Source organism: Peromyscus leucopus, chromosome 8b (assembly GCF_004664715.2).
Source record: "Peromyscus leucopus breed LL Stock chromosome 8b, UCI_PerLeu_2.1, whole genome shotgun sequence".
In the NCBI taxonomy this organism is placed as follows: domain Eukaryota; kingdom Metazoa; phylum Chordata; class Mammalia; order Rodentia; family Cricetidae; genus Peromyscus; species Peromyscus leucopus.
This window is the reverse complement of record NC_051086.1, coordinates 54078358-54092929: the sequence shown is the minus strand read 5'-3', so window position 1 is coordinate 54092929 and position 14572 is coordinate 54078358. Positions and strand designations below refer to the sequence as shown.

Below are 14572 nucleotides of genomic sequence, written 5' to 3'. Positions count from 1 at the left end.
CCAGCGATTGGTGGCTGGCCGAGTGCGGGGCGCTGATTGGACAGCGGTGGTAAGGCTGAAGGCCGGCTTTGAGTCCGCCCCGCCGCCTGGCATACTGGCGGAAGGGGAAGGGGGGCAGGCGCGGTGGGGAAGATGGCGTACCAGAGCCTCCGGCTGGAGTACCTGCAGATCCCGCCGGTCAGCCGCGCCTACACTACCGCCTGCGTCCTCACCACCGCGGCCGTGGTGAGCAGCTGTGGCGCCACGTCCTCTTTTTCAGGCTAGCTATGACTGGGTCTTCAGAAAACGGGTTTGGGCCGCAGAGAAGCCCAGAGGGTTTGGTCCCAGGGGTGGGTGGAGACATCCGGAGCTGACTCTAGGGTTCAGGATAGTCCCAAGGGTGCCAAGCCAGTGACCTGAAAAGGAAGTGCTCCTCCATGCGAGGGCAGGTCTGTTTCCGAGAGATGAAATCGAGACCTGTAGCGAGTCAGACCTGCGGGAGCCGCCCACCTAAAAATGTGTCTCAGAGCTCTAGCTATGGCCAGGTGACTAGTGTGGGAGCAAGGTCCGCTAGGTTCACAGACTTCCATATTAAGAATAAAAATCTCGAATTGTCGGGAAGCATCTTTCAAAAGACGGCCCGTGGATGTAAGAACTGGTCGCCTGTACCTAGCCCTATTGATAGCGGGGCCTCGAATCTCTTACTCGGAGTTGTCTCACCCAGCTGTTTCTCAGGTGGTGACCACGCGACACACAGATTCGTAAAAGATACTGTTGTCTTGTCTCTAAACTACCCTCTCCTGCCTGCCTTATAGCATCCTCAAATATTGCAACATAAAACTTGCATTGTGTATTGAGGATACAAACGGTTGTACGAATTCTAAAGAATCCCTTACCAGCCTTCGCAAGCAAGACATAGAAATTTACTCCAAGTGACAACAGAAATTATTAGAGCTACTGATCCTTTGTTGTTAGTGCTGAAGTTTTGTTTTATGATCGATCTGATTTAAGAAGCTTTTTTTTTTCCATTTCAGCAGTTGGAATTGATCACACCTTTTCAGTTATACTTCAACCCTGAACTAATTTTTAAACACTTTCAAGTAAGTGGTCTATGGCTACTATGATTAATATTTCCACTATCATCTTTTCTTTATTGTTTAGTAAGTAATAAATCCTGTCAGATACAGTCTCAAAAATAACCCAGTGGAGGAAGCTCTGATTATAAGACTTACTGAAATGTAAAGAAGGAATTCTGCAGCCTGGTTGGACTCCAGAATCATTTAAGAACTGCTAGGTATTTGTGAGCTCTTCATCTTATACCAAATTAGAATTGCCAAGGGTGGATCGAGGTACAGGCAGATTAAGCAGGAAGATGTCAAGTTCTGGGTTAGCTTGGACTACCTAGGAAGTCCCTGTCTTAAGAAAATTGCTACAGGTGGGAATTTATAATTCATCTTCTATTTTTAGTATGTTTTTGGTGTATTGAGTTCCTGTATTTGACTACAACTATTTAAGAATTACTGTGGCCATAATCCCAGCAGTCAGGAAGCTGAGGCCAGCTTGAACTACACATCAAGGAATTGTCTTAAAACACAAGCAATAGTAACAACAACCAATGTTAATAATAATAATTATGATGGTGATAATGATAATGATGTGATTTGAGAATAGACTAACCAGCTAGCTGCCCAGGGAGTCTCACAGGATAGCCCTTATTTTGTCCATTCACCACCCAGACACAACCTGGGTTAATTGTTGTTAATCCTCATGGTCCAGCTCATAAACCAGTTCTGGTAGAACTTTAACACTGATCTGTCTCCCAGAAGTCAGATCATACTAACACAAGTCTAAAAGACCGTTCTCTAAAACAGTATGTTAGCTTATTAGAGTACAGCTTGAAGAAGTCTTTTTCCAGTGATTAAAATGCTAAAAAGCAGTGTGTTTTCATGCCAGGATGGTCATTCACACTCTAGGTGAAGGCTAGATCTCATTGGCTGTAATTCTGCTTTATTCGTGCTGTTCCCTGCCCCAAATGGATTATACTCCCTTTGTACCCATTGAACTCTAGTTTGCCTTTCAAGATGCAGCTTTTGTGTGCCTTCAGATATATTACCTTTCACGATAGAGCATCTCTCACCCTTACTTGGGGTTTTCTGTTTGGTTGGTTGGTTGGTTTGGTTTTTCTATATAGGGTTTCTCTGTGTAGCACTGGCTGTCCTGGATCTCCTTCCCTAGACCAGGCTGGCCTTGAACTCCCAGGTAATCTGTCTGCCTCTGCCTCTGAGTGCTGGGATTAAAGGTGTGCACCACCACCATCCAGCTTTACTTGGGGGCTTTTATGTGTGGTGTCCTCACTGGGTTGAGGATTCTGTGAGCTCTTACATGCAGGTAACACATAGAACTGGGTTGTTTCCATGTAAACAGAGTGCTGGTTGCTGTTCTTACTGCTGTGATGGGAATACCTGACAAAGAAGCTCAAGACAGGAAGGGCTTATTTGGCTCTCAGTTTATTGGTAAAGACCCATTGTGGTTGGGAAGTCACTGCATCTGGAACTTAAGGCTGTGGGTCCCCTTGTACCCTTAGTGAGGAAACAGAGGCACAAGTCGGGAGTTCAGTTCACTTCTTCCTGTTCAGTTGTTCTAGGATCCCAGCCCATTGAATGGCGCCCCAGCTAGTGTTTTCCTTTCCACCTCAAGTGACAGAGTCTAGAAACTCCCTCAGAGAGGGATGCCCGGAGTTTGTCTTACAGGTGACTGTCAACATTAATTGTCACAAATAGTTACCGGTGGTGGAGGGTTTAATGGTGTATGAGCAGTCGGTCCCCTGGCAATCTGGTCTCCGCTAGGTGGCTTTTCCTGGGATTGCTTCCTACTGACTTGTGGGGCGTGACTGCCTAGGGTTAAGTTCTTTGGTTTGTTTTTTGTTTATTTTCTGAGATAGTTTGTTTTGTGGCTGTGACTGTGGCATGGTCACGGTGTCCAGTCATGGTGTCCTCTTGCCTCAGCCTCCTAGGATCACAAGGTGTACATCACCATACTTTTTTTTTTTAAGCAACAACAAAACCACAGGATCTCTTATGAAGCCTGGGCAACTTTTGAATTTAACAGCAATTCTGTGAAGTTCCTGCCTGGACTCCTTAGTACTAGGATTATAGACATGAGCAACCATCCCTAGCCAAGGTTAAATTCTTGTATTAAGTTTGGAATTAGGAGTTCTAGATTTGCTATCAAGAGTCTCCACCCAGCTGCCTTGCCCTTCAGCAAGCCCTAAGTCTTAAGATTTCTTATCTGTGAAGTGAGGATGGTCACATCAGCTTGCCCATCTCACAAGATTACTAAGATCTCACATGATAGTAAATTATGCAAAGCTTTGTGAGTAGTTGTAGATTGAATAGGTGAGACTGCTCTTGTATCTCTCCTTCACTCTAGGAGCATCAATTCTTGTAGGAAGTCAACTTCAAACCAGAACCTGACTGTAATTTTTCCATTAGGATGTTGTGGCTAATTTAGAAACTTTTTTTTCAGCAGCTTTATTTACTGGATCCCTGAAGTTTTTAGTACCTGTAAACTCCTCCTTATGGTGACTACACATATAAAAGCACTCTGTTCTGCAAACTAACCTAGCTTTTTATTCAGACAGCTAATTTGCTTAGCCACATGGTGTGCGCTTTTTGTGTTGTTTTATAAAAGACAATTATGATTTTGAATTTTTGTCCTATCATCCATATAAATTTCACAGTCCAATTAATATCTTTTAGTCTCTTAACTAGAAGCATATCTCTCTCTCTCTCTCTCTCTCTCTCTCTCTCTCTCTCTCTCTCTCTCACACACACACACACACACACACACACACACACACACAAACAAACCCAGAGTGAGATGGATGTCACATTTGAATGGGCCCCACCTAGGACTTTGGAGCCTTAGAGTCATAGAATGTCGTTTTTCTCTTACTATAGAAATGTTTCCTGGTTATGTATTTTACTTAATGTATCTTTCTCTCCCCTGCCCCCGCCCCCACCCCCCACAGATATGGAGGCTAATCACCAATTTCTTATTTTTTGGTCCAGTTGGATTCAATTTTTTGTTTAACATGATTTTTCTGTATCCTTTTAAGTGGAATCAACATCAAAACTTTAGGTTAACTTGGTGTATATTGTAAGTTGAAACTATTACTCTTGTTTTTTTTAATAACATTGTAGTTATGACTTCTGGGTCTGTAGTTTGTAATCAAATCATAATGTTTTGAAATTCTTTGTAACTCCTTGTTTACACAGGAAGTTCCAACTCTTAAAACATGCATGTCCTTCAGCTGTGATTTATTGTAGACACATTTGTAAAATAATGTCAGCATCAGCTGGCACAGTAGTAAATCACCCTGAAACATTGCTAACTCAACAGAATTCCCCCAGGGTTTGGAATGAGTTTATGAGAGTGGGGACCATGATTACAAGGCTGAAAAAATAGTGAGTGCCAAAATGTCTGCTGGGCTTGACATATTTAGGTTTGTTGAGAGACAGGAAGAGCCCTCGTAATCAAAGAATTAGATGGGAATTGGATGTGCTGAGCACACAGCACTCCAGCTCGTCTGCAGGAGACAGAGGGCCTTTAAGTCCTAGAACGGTTTTTTGTGTTTCCTGTATAGGATATATTCTGATAAGTTTCTAATCAAAGGTTTTTCATTACAGTTTTTATGAACTGGAATATAGAAATGCTTGGCCTACCTGGCCTAGAAAAGTAGTTATCACACAAGGCTTTTTTGCAGGGATTTCTTCCAAATCAGCAAACCAAGGATGGTGCAAATTCACATGTAGTTGAACATGGGAAAGACAGTACTACAAATTGGAAGAGATGTAAAGGTGATTGGAAGCATGTTCATGCAGTGTTTGAATTAGCTACCCAACCAGGAACAGGCTTTGTATAATATGGTGCGAGTTTTGTTGTTGCCTAAAATGCTTGATGGAAAAAAAAGAAGCCAGATCACTACTTAAACATTCTCAGAGAAATGCAGCTTTCCTGTGTAGTATGAAGCCTAAGTATGTTTCAGTGGTTCATTACATTTTATTTTCTTCTTATGTGTGTGCTTAATATTTTCTTAACCTGAAACTTAAGATATCGTTACTGTCGAATGCTAGAAGAAGGCTCTTTCGAGGTCGGACAGCAGACTTTGTATTTATGTTCCTTTTTGGTGGATTTTTAATGACTGTATCCTTTCAACAAATAAAATACAGGAAAATATTAAAGAAGAGACTGTCTACTCCTCATGATTCACAAGCTACTCTGAACAAACAGATAAAGTAGTTCCCCAAACTGTAGCCTCAGGGCACTCCCATTTATTTCACAGCCCGCTTTGACAGCTTCCAAGCCTAGAGGCTGGACAGGAGGCTCTGCCCAGCAAGAACTTTTAACCCGGGTGGGTTTTCTGGAAGCATCTCAGTTATATCGCTACTGGTGGGTGACTTCACTTCCGCTTAGTTGGTAAGACATGTATTAAGTCGCTGTCAAACCGATACAATGCTTTTAGAAAGAAAAGAACTTTGTTGTGTGTAACAGACCTCGATCCATGCTGTGTGCCAAGCCTGCGTGCTTCGGCACCTGTGAAGGCGCAGTGGAGAGTGCTCTTCGTGGCATTTCCTTACAAAGGAATTAACTTTTTCCAAAAAGGCAAAAGCATCACAAAAGCACAAGTTTAGTCTGTAGTAGCTGTGAGCCAGACAATTTAACCCAAGCCAGTTTTGCCTAGTTGCCTTGGGTAATTAATTTTCTTCTTACAGTTTGAAAATGTCACTACTTAGCCTTTTTTAATTCAGATTTTAGCAAAAGGATAGTCTTTAGTTCTCTTACTTAGCCTTCCCTGGCATGCTTTCATGTTGATATTTTCCTTAATTCCATTTGCTAGCTTTTTGGTTTGTTTGTGAGCTTAGTTTTTTTAGGCCAGGCCTTTACAATAATGCTGGTCTACGTGTGGAGCCGAAGGAACCCGTACGTCCGCATGAACTTCTTTGGTCTTCTAAACTTCCAGGCCCCCTTTCTGCCCTGGGTGCTCATGGGGTTTTCCTTGTTGTTGGGGAACTCAATTATTGTGGACCTTTTGGGTAAGCATCTTACCACTACTTTTTGTCTTATTTTACCTGAAAATGTATTTTGTCACTGTCTTTCATGTTTATTCTGTTCAGTCTTCATATATAGCTATTGCAAGATCGTTTAATAATTATATCTGAAAGATAATAGTAGCTCATTGATTTTCAGTAATTACACTTACCCTAAATAAAGTGTATGTTGGTAGGAGACTTAAAATTGACAACTTTAATCTTCCTTTTTATCCTTTATTTCTGGTTGATTATAGGTATTGCAGTTGGGCACATATATTTTTTCTTGGAAGATATATTTCCCAATCAGCCTGGTGGAATAAGAATTCTGAAAACACCATCTCTTTTGTGAGTATTTAATGCCATGTTTCACAGTCCATGCAGACAAACCATGATCATGGTTTATTCTGGGCTCCCTTCGCTCCTGATTCATATGGTTCATACCAGTGTCAGAAGATTGAGCAACATAGTTGGAGAACTTTTGGATTGGCCAGACGCAGACTAGGCCAGGGTTGTAATTACTGGGCTCTTGACATCGTGGGGGTGACTTTGCATTTGTTATCCTGAGAGACCGCTAGAACTTGTGTGCCAGAGAGGAGCCTGCCGGCTGTCTGAGACGTAAACATTCGAAGAAGCCACACAGTTCCGAGGACGTTTCTGAGGGCTTTGTGACCAGCAACGCAGGTAGTGGAGATGCACAGGGAAATAGAATGGAAAGGCTTTGGACCTGCAGCCAGGCTAGCTGTGCCACCCCCGAGCAGTGTGATCTGAAGCTCATCTCTTCATTTGTATTCTGCAGTCTCTTGAGCTAGAGTTTTGATTTACAAGACCTGTTTCTGCTCTAGAATTTTGTGTCCTTGGAAACTATTATGTTAAAGGGCAGAGAGGGGGGCTTGCTGGGAGGTGGTGGGCTACACAAAGAAACGCTGTCTCAAAAAACAGACAAACAAGGCTCTACTGAGATGATCAAATGCTTTGATATAAATTCTCTGTTGGAGAATGGTTAACCAAAAAAGAATGAAGATGGCTCAGTGGTTAGCAGCACTGGCTGCTCTTTTAGAAGACCCAGGTTCAATTCCAGCACCCACATGGCAGCTCACAACTGTCTGTAACTCCAGTTCCGTGGGATCCAGCACCATCCTCTGGCCTCTTCAGGCACCGAAAGAACATGCTACACAGATACACATGCAGGCAAAACACCCACAGGCGTAAAATGAAAATAAGGGGCTACAGGGATGGCTCAGAGCACTGGTTGCTTCTCTAGAGGTCTTGAGTTCAGTTCCCAGCACCCACATGGTGGCTCACAACCATTTGTAATTATGACCCCATGGATCTGAGGCCCTCTTTTGGTGTGCAGGTGTACATGCAGACAAAATACCCATATACATAAAATACACAAATAAATAAACCTTAAAAAAAGAACTAAAAAATCAATAGAAGGGAAGTATATATATCTTTAAGAAAGAGGAAAAGAAGAGTGAACTAGCAAGGTATGCTAGTATATGCCTGTCATCCCATCCAAAGGCCTGGGCAGAAGAATTCAAAGTTTGATGTCAACCTAGGTAACATACCAAGAATCCATCTCAAGAGGAAATTTTTTTTTTTAATTAACAAAAAACAAGGAAGAGTCTTAATTAGGGTTTCTATTGCTGTGAAGAGACACCATGACCACGGCAACTTTTATAAAGGGAAACATTTAATTGGGGATGGCTAACAGTTTCAGAGGTTTAGTCCATTATCATGACAGGACATGGTGGTGTGCAGGAAGACATGGTGTTGGAGAAGGAGCTGAGAATCATACATCTCTACTCACAGGCAGCAGGAAGTGGTCTTTCTCACTGGATGTAGCTTGAGCATAGGAAACCCCAAAGCCCACCCCCACAGTGACACACTTCCTCCAACAAGGCCACACCTCCTAATAGTGCCATGCCTTATGGGCCAAGCATTCAAACACTTGAATCTGTGGGGGCCATACCTATTCAAACCACCACAGGAAGTAAAATCTTCTGTAATTCTACTTATACATGGCAGTTTCCTTTGACTGACTTTTGGTAGCTAGTCTTGCGTCTTTCATACCTTTTTGATAATTTCCTAGGTGATTATTGTATTATATCATTTCCACTTCTCCCTCTCTCCCCTTCAACTCCTTCTGTGTATCCCTACTCCCTATCCAATTCATGACCCCTTCTTTAATTATTACTATACAGACATACACAAAATCGATTACCTATTTAGTTCATCTAGTGTTGTTTGTATGGAGATGTGTTTAGGGCTGAACACTTGGAATTGGGTAACTGTATATGCTTTTTTTTTTTTAAATAGCTATATAATTTTAATGTATTTTAAAGATTTATTTTATAAATGTGTTTGCAAGGCTGTGTGCCTGCATTTTATGTGTACTGTATGCATGGGTGTGTGTGCCTACAGAGGCCAGGGACAGTGTATCCCCTGGAACTGGAGTTACAGGTGATTGTAAGCTCCCTGATGTGGGTGCTGGGAACCAAACCTTGTCCTCCACAAGAGCAATAAGTTCTCTTAACTGCTAAGTCATCTCTCCAGGCCCTATCTGTATACTTCTTAAAATGTCTTCTTTTCAGCCAAACTTGGTGGTGCACACCTTTAATCCCAGCACTCAGGAGGCAGAGGCAGGCAGATCTCTCTGAGTTCAAAGCCAGCCTGGTCTACAGAGCAAATTCCAGGACAGGCTCCAAAGCTACACAGAGAAACCTAAAATGTCTTTTTTTTTTTTTTTTTTTTAAGCTTAATATGTAAGAATTACTTTTCCTAGCTAGGTGTAGTGGCACATACTTTTGATCCAAGCACTTGGGAGGCAGAGACCAGTGGATCTCCATGAGTTCAAGGCCAGCCTAGTCTATAGAGCTAGTTCCAGGACAGCTAGGCCTACCTACACATGGAGAAACCCTGTCTGCAGGGCTTGGGTGGGGGGAGTGGTTACTTTTCCATTATATGCCCTACAGAATTTTAGTGACTACATGATATTCTGTGGTTCATATTTAACATACTTATGTTACTCCCTTATTAATGGACACTGACATTAGTTATTGCTTTTCCTTCTATAATTGGAGTGATGAATGTTCTTGTAACTAAGTCAACACACCCCAACATGAAATTCACTATCCTAACCATTTTACCATGGACAGTGCAGTGGTGTTACGTGCATTTGTGTCGTGCTGCTGTGGTCCCTGTCCTTAGAATGTTTTGATCTTGTAATTCTAAAATTCTGCACATTGAGTAATTCCTATTCTGTCGCCCAGCAGGCATCATTCTTTTTGTGCCTGTTTATTTGACTGTTCCAGGCACCTCATCAGCATTTATCATTTCTGTAGTAAAAATTAGTAAAGGAGGTAAGTTAATGTAAATGTTAAATATTTGTGGAGCCCTTAAGGTATAATACCTCTTTAGTTGTCAGGCAGAGATGACGCTTATCTGTTTGTGGAAGCCCTGTGGGGATGAACTGCTTTCTAGTACTTCCAATCTAAGATGGCTCTGGCATTGAATAGTCTTGTATGTTTTAGGAGGACTATTTTTGATACACCAGATGAGGATCCCAATTACAACCCACTACCTGAAGAGCGGCCAGGAGGCTTCGCCTGGGGTGAGGGCCAGCGCCTTGGAGGGTAAAGCAGCTGTGCCAATTTATGAAACCCATCTGAGAAGGACTCAGTGAAATGCCCGTTGGGATTCTTTTATCCCTTGTTGCGAAAGTGTGGACACTTTTGACAGCTTGACAGATTTTAACTCCAGAAGCACTTTACGGAATGGTACACTGACTAACACAGAAGACGTTTCCAGCAGTTTGCCAGGGGTTCCTCACTATGCTGGTACTAAAAGTATAACCTCTTGGAGCCAAAAAACTGGAGAAACAGATACCCTGCCGCCTCTAACAAGTCCATGGGTACTTAAGCTCTGTGGCATAAGGCAGGGCGTTTCCTCCTCCTCTTCTTTGATAGACAAGGCCGTGGTGTAAATGGAAGTTTCAGAGAGGACAAAATAAAACTGAATTCCATCTCTCTCACACTGTATTTAAGCTTTCGTGTGATCTTTTAAATCATGGTAATGTGTTCTAGCTCTCCTGCGTGGGTCTGAACACAGCAGTTTCCGTGTCCGCCTCATGTCTCCACGGCTTTCGACTGGATTTCATTTCAAGATTGGAAATACACAGCTGTTATGTTCATCTGACTAGTTCAGAGTCATAGCCTCAGTAGGAGGAAGATTGGTTTCTGCCATTCAGATAGTTCTCCGTCTGAAAACTACGAAGCTTCAAGTTACTAGACCACAGGAGGAGAGAGAAGGGAGGGTGATTTCTTGTAGCAGAGGAATCCGTAGGAGAGTCAGCTGTAAACAGAAAGCAACTGTAACATCTCTTAGCTGGAATTTCTCCACTAAGAACTACCCAGGTTAGTAATGGCCACCCTTTGTCAAAGCACAGGAATATGAATGGGCAGCAGTTGGGTATGTCTTCCTCTTGTCATCCAAGAAAAGCTCAAAACCTTTCCAGAGGCAAGTGCCTGGTTCACCTTCATAGACAGGTGGAAATTAGGGTATTTGGAAGCAGCCACACTGACGGTTCAGGTGAATGCTTGTCAAAGATACTACATCTCGTTTTACATTCATGCTGCTTCATCAGAACCCAGGAGATGAGCAGATAGTTTTCATAAACGTCATATAGGCGCAGGACTCCCCAGACTGGCTCGTCCTACTTTGGCTGAGCTGCTTTCCAGAATGAGATCTTTCTCAGAGGTTGACAAAGGGTTAACAAGCTGTAGTAAACATTCTAGGTAAGAAGTTGCAGATTGCCCTTGAAGTGGGAAGGATTTTAATGACTAAGTGGAATATGCAGAAGGAATGGAATGAGTACTGGCATGTTCCATGTTGCTAGTAAATAACTGAAGAGGACTTTAGGGAACGTGTGTTAAAGGGGCTGCTTTTCCCTTGTTTAAAAATCTCTTACGTTTAATGACAATCTTAGGTTGTATGATCCTCATGGGATTCTTAAGTTTAATCATTGTTTTTGTTCAAGAAAGCTTTACTGGTAACTTTTAGGAATTTATTTTTATTATTACTGCTTGCTTTTGAGTCAGAAATTAGTTTCTTTAGGTTTTATTTATTGTCCCTGAGTGAATTTTAGACTTAGCTAGTTGATGGAATTTTTGTGGTAAAGTTTTAATTCTAAAATCTCTTCACCAGCTGTTCATTTTAAGTAGCAAATACCTGTACATATTAATGACCGGGTAAAACAGGAAATACATTTTGGATGTATAGCCTAAAGCAGTCTGGTTTTTAGGATGTCAATTCCTAGTGGCAAAATGCCGTGCTGTGCTCCACACTATGCCCTGGGAGTTCCAGTTTCAGGCATTTGGCCTCTTAGGAGTTTGGCCAGTTCCACATTTGTGTCCCTGGCCCTGTGTAGTTTGATAGGATCTCTGTGCTTACCTGGACAAGAGGGAAAGTCCTCATTTCCCCAGCAAACTTCTTGATTTCTGATTCTTCTAAAACACGCTTCCTTTTTGTAATGTGAGTCAACAGAAAAGAGATTGAATTATGGAATTTTGACTGCTTAAGCTTACATGAGTATAGTTTGAGACATTTCCTGGATTGTACCAGAAATAACTGAAAAGCACACCTAAAGCATAGGGAGTTTTGTTTTGTTTTATAGAAATACAATATATGTTCATTTTAAAATGAATGGACATACCAATTGCATCTCCCTAGGAGATACATTTTATATACTTTGGTGTGTTTTTTTCACTATGAATTTTTACTTGTTTCTTCGACTTCTTTTTCTGTCATTCTTCTGTGTCCTGTCTTTTATATTTCTTTTGTACTTGTGTGAGGCAAAATGTCCACACCCTGGATCTTGAAATGAAACCATAGCACTGTCTCTGGGGTCCTCTAGGAATTGGGAAACATTGGAGCTATTGGCATGTTGTGTAACATGCTTCCTAGAATTGCCATGCCATCTGCCGCTGTTTTATTTTGTGGCTGTGTTTTCCTTTGACAGGTGAGTTCTATCTGTGTTAGCCAATATCCTGCCCTTTGCTCCTCTTAGGATGACTAAGCTACTTACTATTTTGAGTTTTCATCAAAGCTCTTGAACCTTGCTTCTATGGTTAAGCCACTGTGCTCAGAAACCTGCAGTCCATTCTTGGCCCTTATCAAATGCATCTCTATCTTCCTCTGAACCCTGCTCCCACTTCTACTTAGCAGGGACCTCAATTTAAGCCTCTTCTGTCTTTCAAGACCCTGACACTCAAATCTTAATACTAAGGTCTATTTCATTGTCTTTAAATCCCTGTGAAGCTTCAAATCTGTACTAAAGTTCTTATAGCAAACCATATATTGTCTTGTACTGTTCCTAGCTGCTACATGTATGTTAGTTTTGTTTCCTTCATGAGAATGTAAGCTCCTTAAGGGCAGGGACTATGTCTTAATTTTTGTATCCACCACAGTGCCTAGCACTGTGCTTGGCACATGGGTGCTGAATAAATACTTTGTTCATTGATCAGCAAACTATTATCTTGTATTTTTAATTATGAGAGGATTAATGCGTATGTATGCGAACTTGTACCTAGTTGCTAAGATTTAAGATTGCTTCTGGAAACAGGATGGAGCAAAGCTGAACATGATCAAGGGCAATGGTTTTGTGGCCATGCAAGCTAAGGTGACCATGAGCTTATATAGTCACGGTCAGATCAGGGAGTCAAGTGTGCAGAATTAACCGCCTCAGATTAGAATGCAATGTGTATGATGGATTGTCTTCCAGAGGAAGAATCGGGATAATCTTTTGAATACTTAGTGTAGTAACTTCTCGATATGAAAGCCACTGAACCACAGGAGACTTGTTTTAGAGCGGCAGCAGATTTCAGACTGCCAATGAAGGACATGTGGGCAACATGGTTCATGTAATAAAGGATTAAAGTTTTCAACTCTGATTATTTTATCATTGAGGCTACTGAATAAGTGGGTTACTAGGAATGAGTTCCTTAGAGAAATGTTATGTTTTGCCTTCATTAAAAAAAATTGAGCCAATATTTTAAAACATACCAAATTTTTGTTTTGCTTTTCTTGTCTTTAAAAAAAAAATGGCTTGCATGATAACTGTTGCCTGTGATTAGTGGGTGCTTCTAGAGAAGGGGAGTCTGTGTATATGTGTGTGTGTGTGCGTGTGTGTGTGTGTGTGTGTGTGTGTGTGTGTGTGTGTGTGCGCGCGCGTGTGTTGTAGCTGGTGGGATAGCTCCAGAGGTAATGGCACTTACCACCAAACCTGAAGACCTGAGTTCAGTTCTCAGGCCCCACATGGCAGAAGGAGAAGCAACTGGCATGAGTTGTCCTCTGATCTCTATTCTCTCAGTCTCCCTCCCTCCATCCCCCCCCTCAACACACAACCAATAAATGTATGGATTTAAGAGGTGTTTTACCTACCAAGTGTTTCACTCATTTATATGACCTATTTGGATTCTTATAATCATTTAGGAATATAAGACTCCCACATTAGGTTGCTTGGAATGTGCATCAAGAAAAGACTGGCATTTGCCTTCTATTTACTCAAGGTCTATAACTTGATGTAAGTTGTTTTTCTTTATAAGGGATTGCTTGCCTTCCTAAGTCAGCACGGGGATCGGGGTGGGGGCAAAACAAGTTAATCTTTTTCTAAGATTTATTTTTGTTATTTTTATATAATTTAAAATTATATGTACTTGTATGTGTCTTTGTATATATTGTATGCACAAAGTTCAGGTGCCCTTGGAGGCTAGAAGTGTAGGATCTCCTGGAGATAGAGTTATAGGTGATTTTGAGCTGCCTGACATGGATGTTAGGAAACTTGGGTTCTCTGAAAAAGCAATATGTATTCTTAACTTCGAGCCCTGTCTCCAACCCCAAGTCAATATATTCTGAACATGTATCCTAAACACATGCAACATGGACATTTTTATAAGCACCTAGTTATGCTGTCAGAAGCTAAATAAAAATATCTTTTGTTTTGGTTCAGTTTTTAGCTACTCAGATACATTTATTAAGGCCACATTGTAAATGGTATTTAGATAAGTATACATCAGTGTTCCATGTTCTCATCTAACAAACACAGCTTGCTGACATTTCGAGTGGACATGGATTGGTTAATGATGGCTGTGGGCAGGTGCAGGACTGAATTTCAAAGCACTCCTGATTTTATAAAGGATGGTATTAACCCCATTCCTACCCAAATTTCCTGGTAAACCTGGGTATAGTAGGGTTTTATGGGGACCCAGACATTCTAAATAGGGCTTTGAGCATCTCAGCAGGACCAAAACCAAAGGCCACACCAGTTTCCACAACAGACTGGGAAAAGTCCATGTCTGGAGGTTTTAAAAAGAAGGTCCATATACTAAATTTGGTAGATATCATTCATGTGAGTTGAGAGTTATAGTTTATTCACTGGGAGCCACATTCCCTGTAAGAAAAAGCAAACCAGGCTGAAGAACTGGCCCATGGAGTACTAGCAG

The 14572-nt window shown here is 41.6% G+C and overlaps 1 protein-coding gene across 1 annotated transcript; it reads left to right on the top strand.

Annotated features, from left to right (window-relative positions):
- The first annotated feature begins 118 nt into the window (after positions 1-118).
- Positions 119-10111, top strand: Derl2 (derlin 2). Its single transcript, XM_028860984.2, is given in 8 exon segments — positions 119-225; positions 1014-1079; positions 4010-4083; positions 5092-5120; positions 5123-5184; positions 5879-6074; positions 6326-6416; positions 9605-10111. Coding segments are annotated over 8 exon segments (717 nt in total). The 5' UTR covers positions 119-132; the 3' UTR covers positions 9711-10111.
- The last annotated feature ends 4461 nt before the right edge of the window (positions 10112-14572 follow it).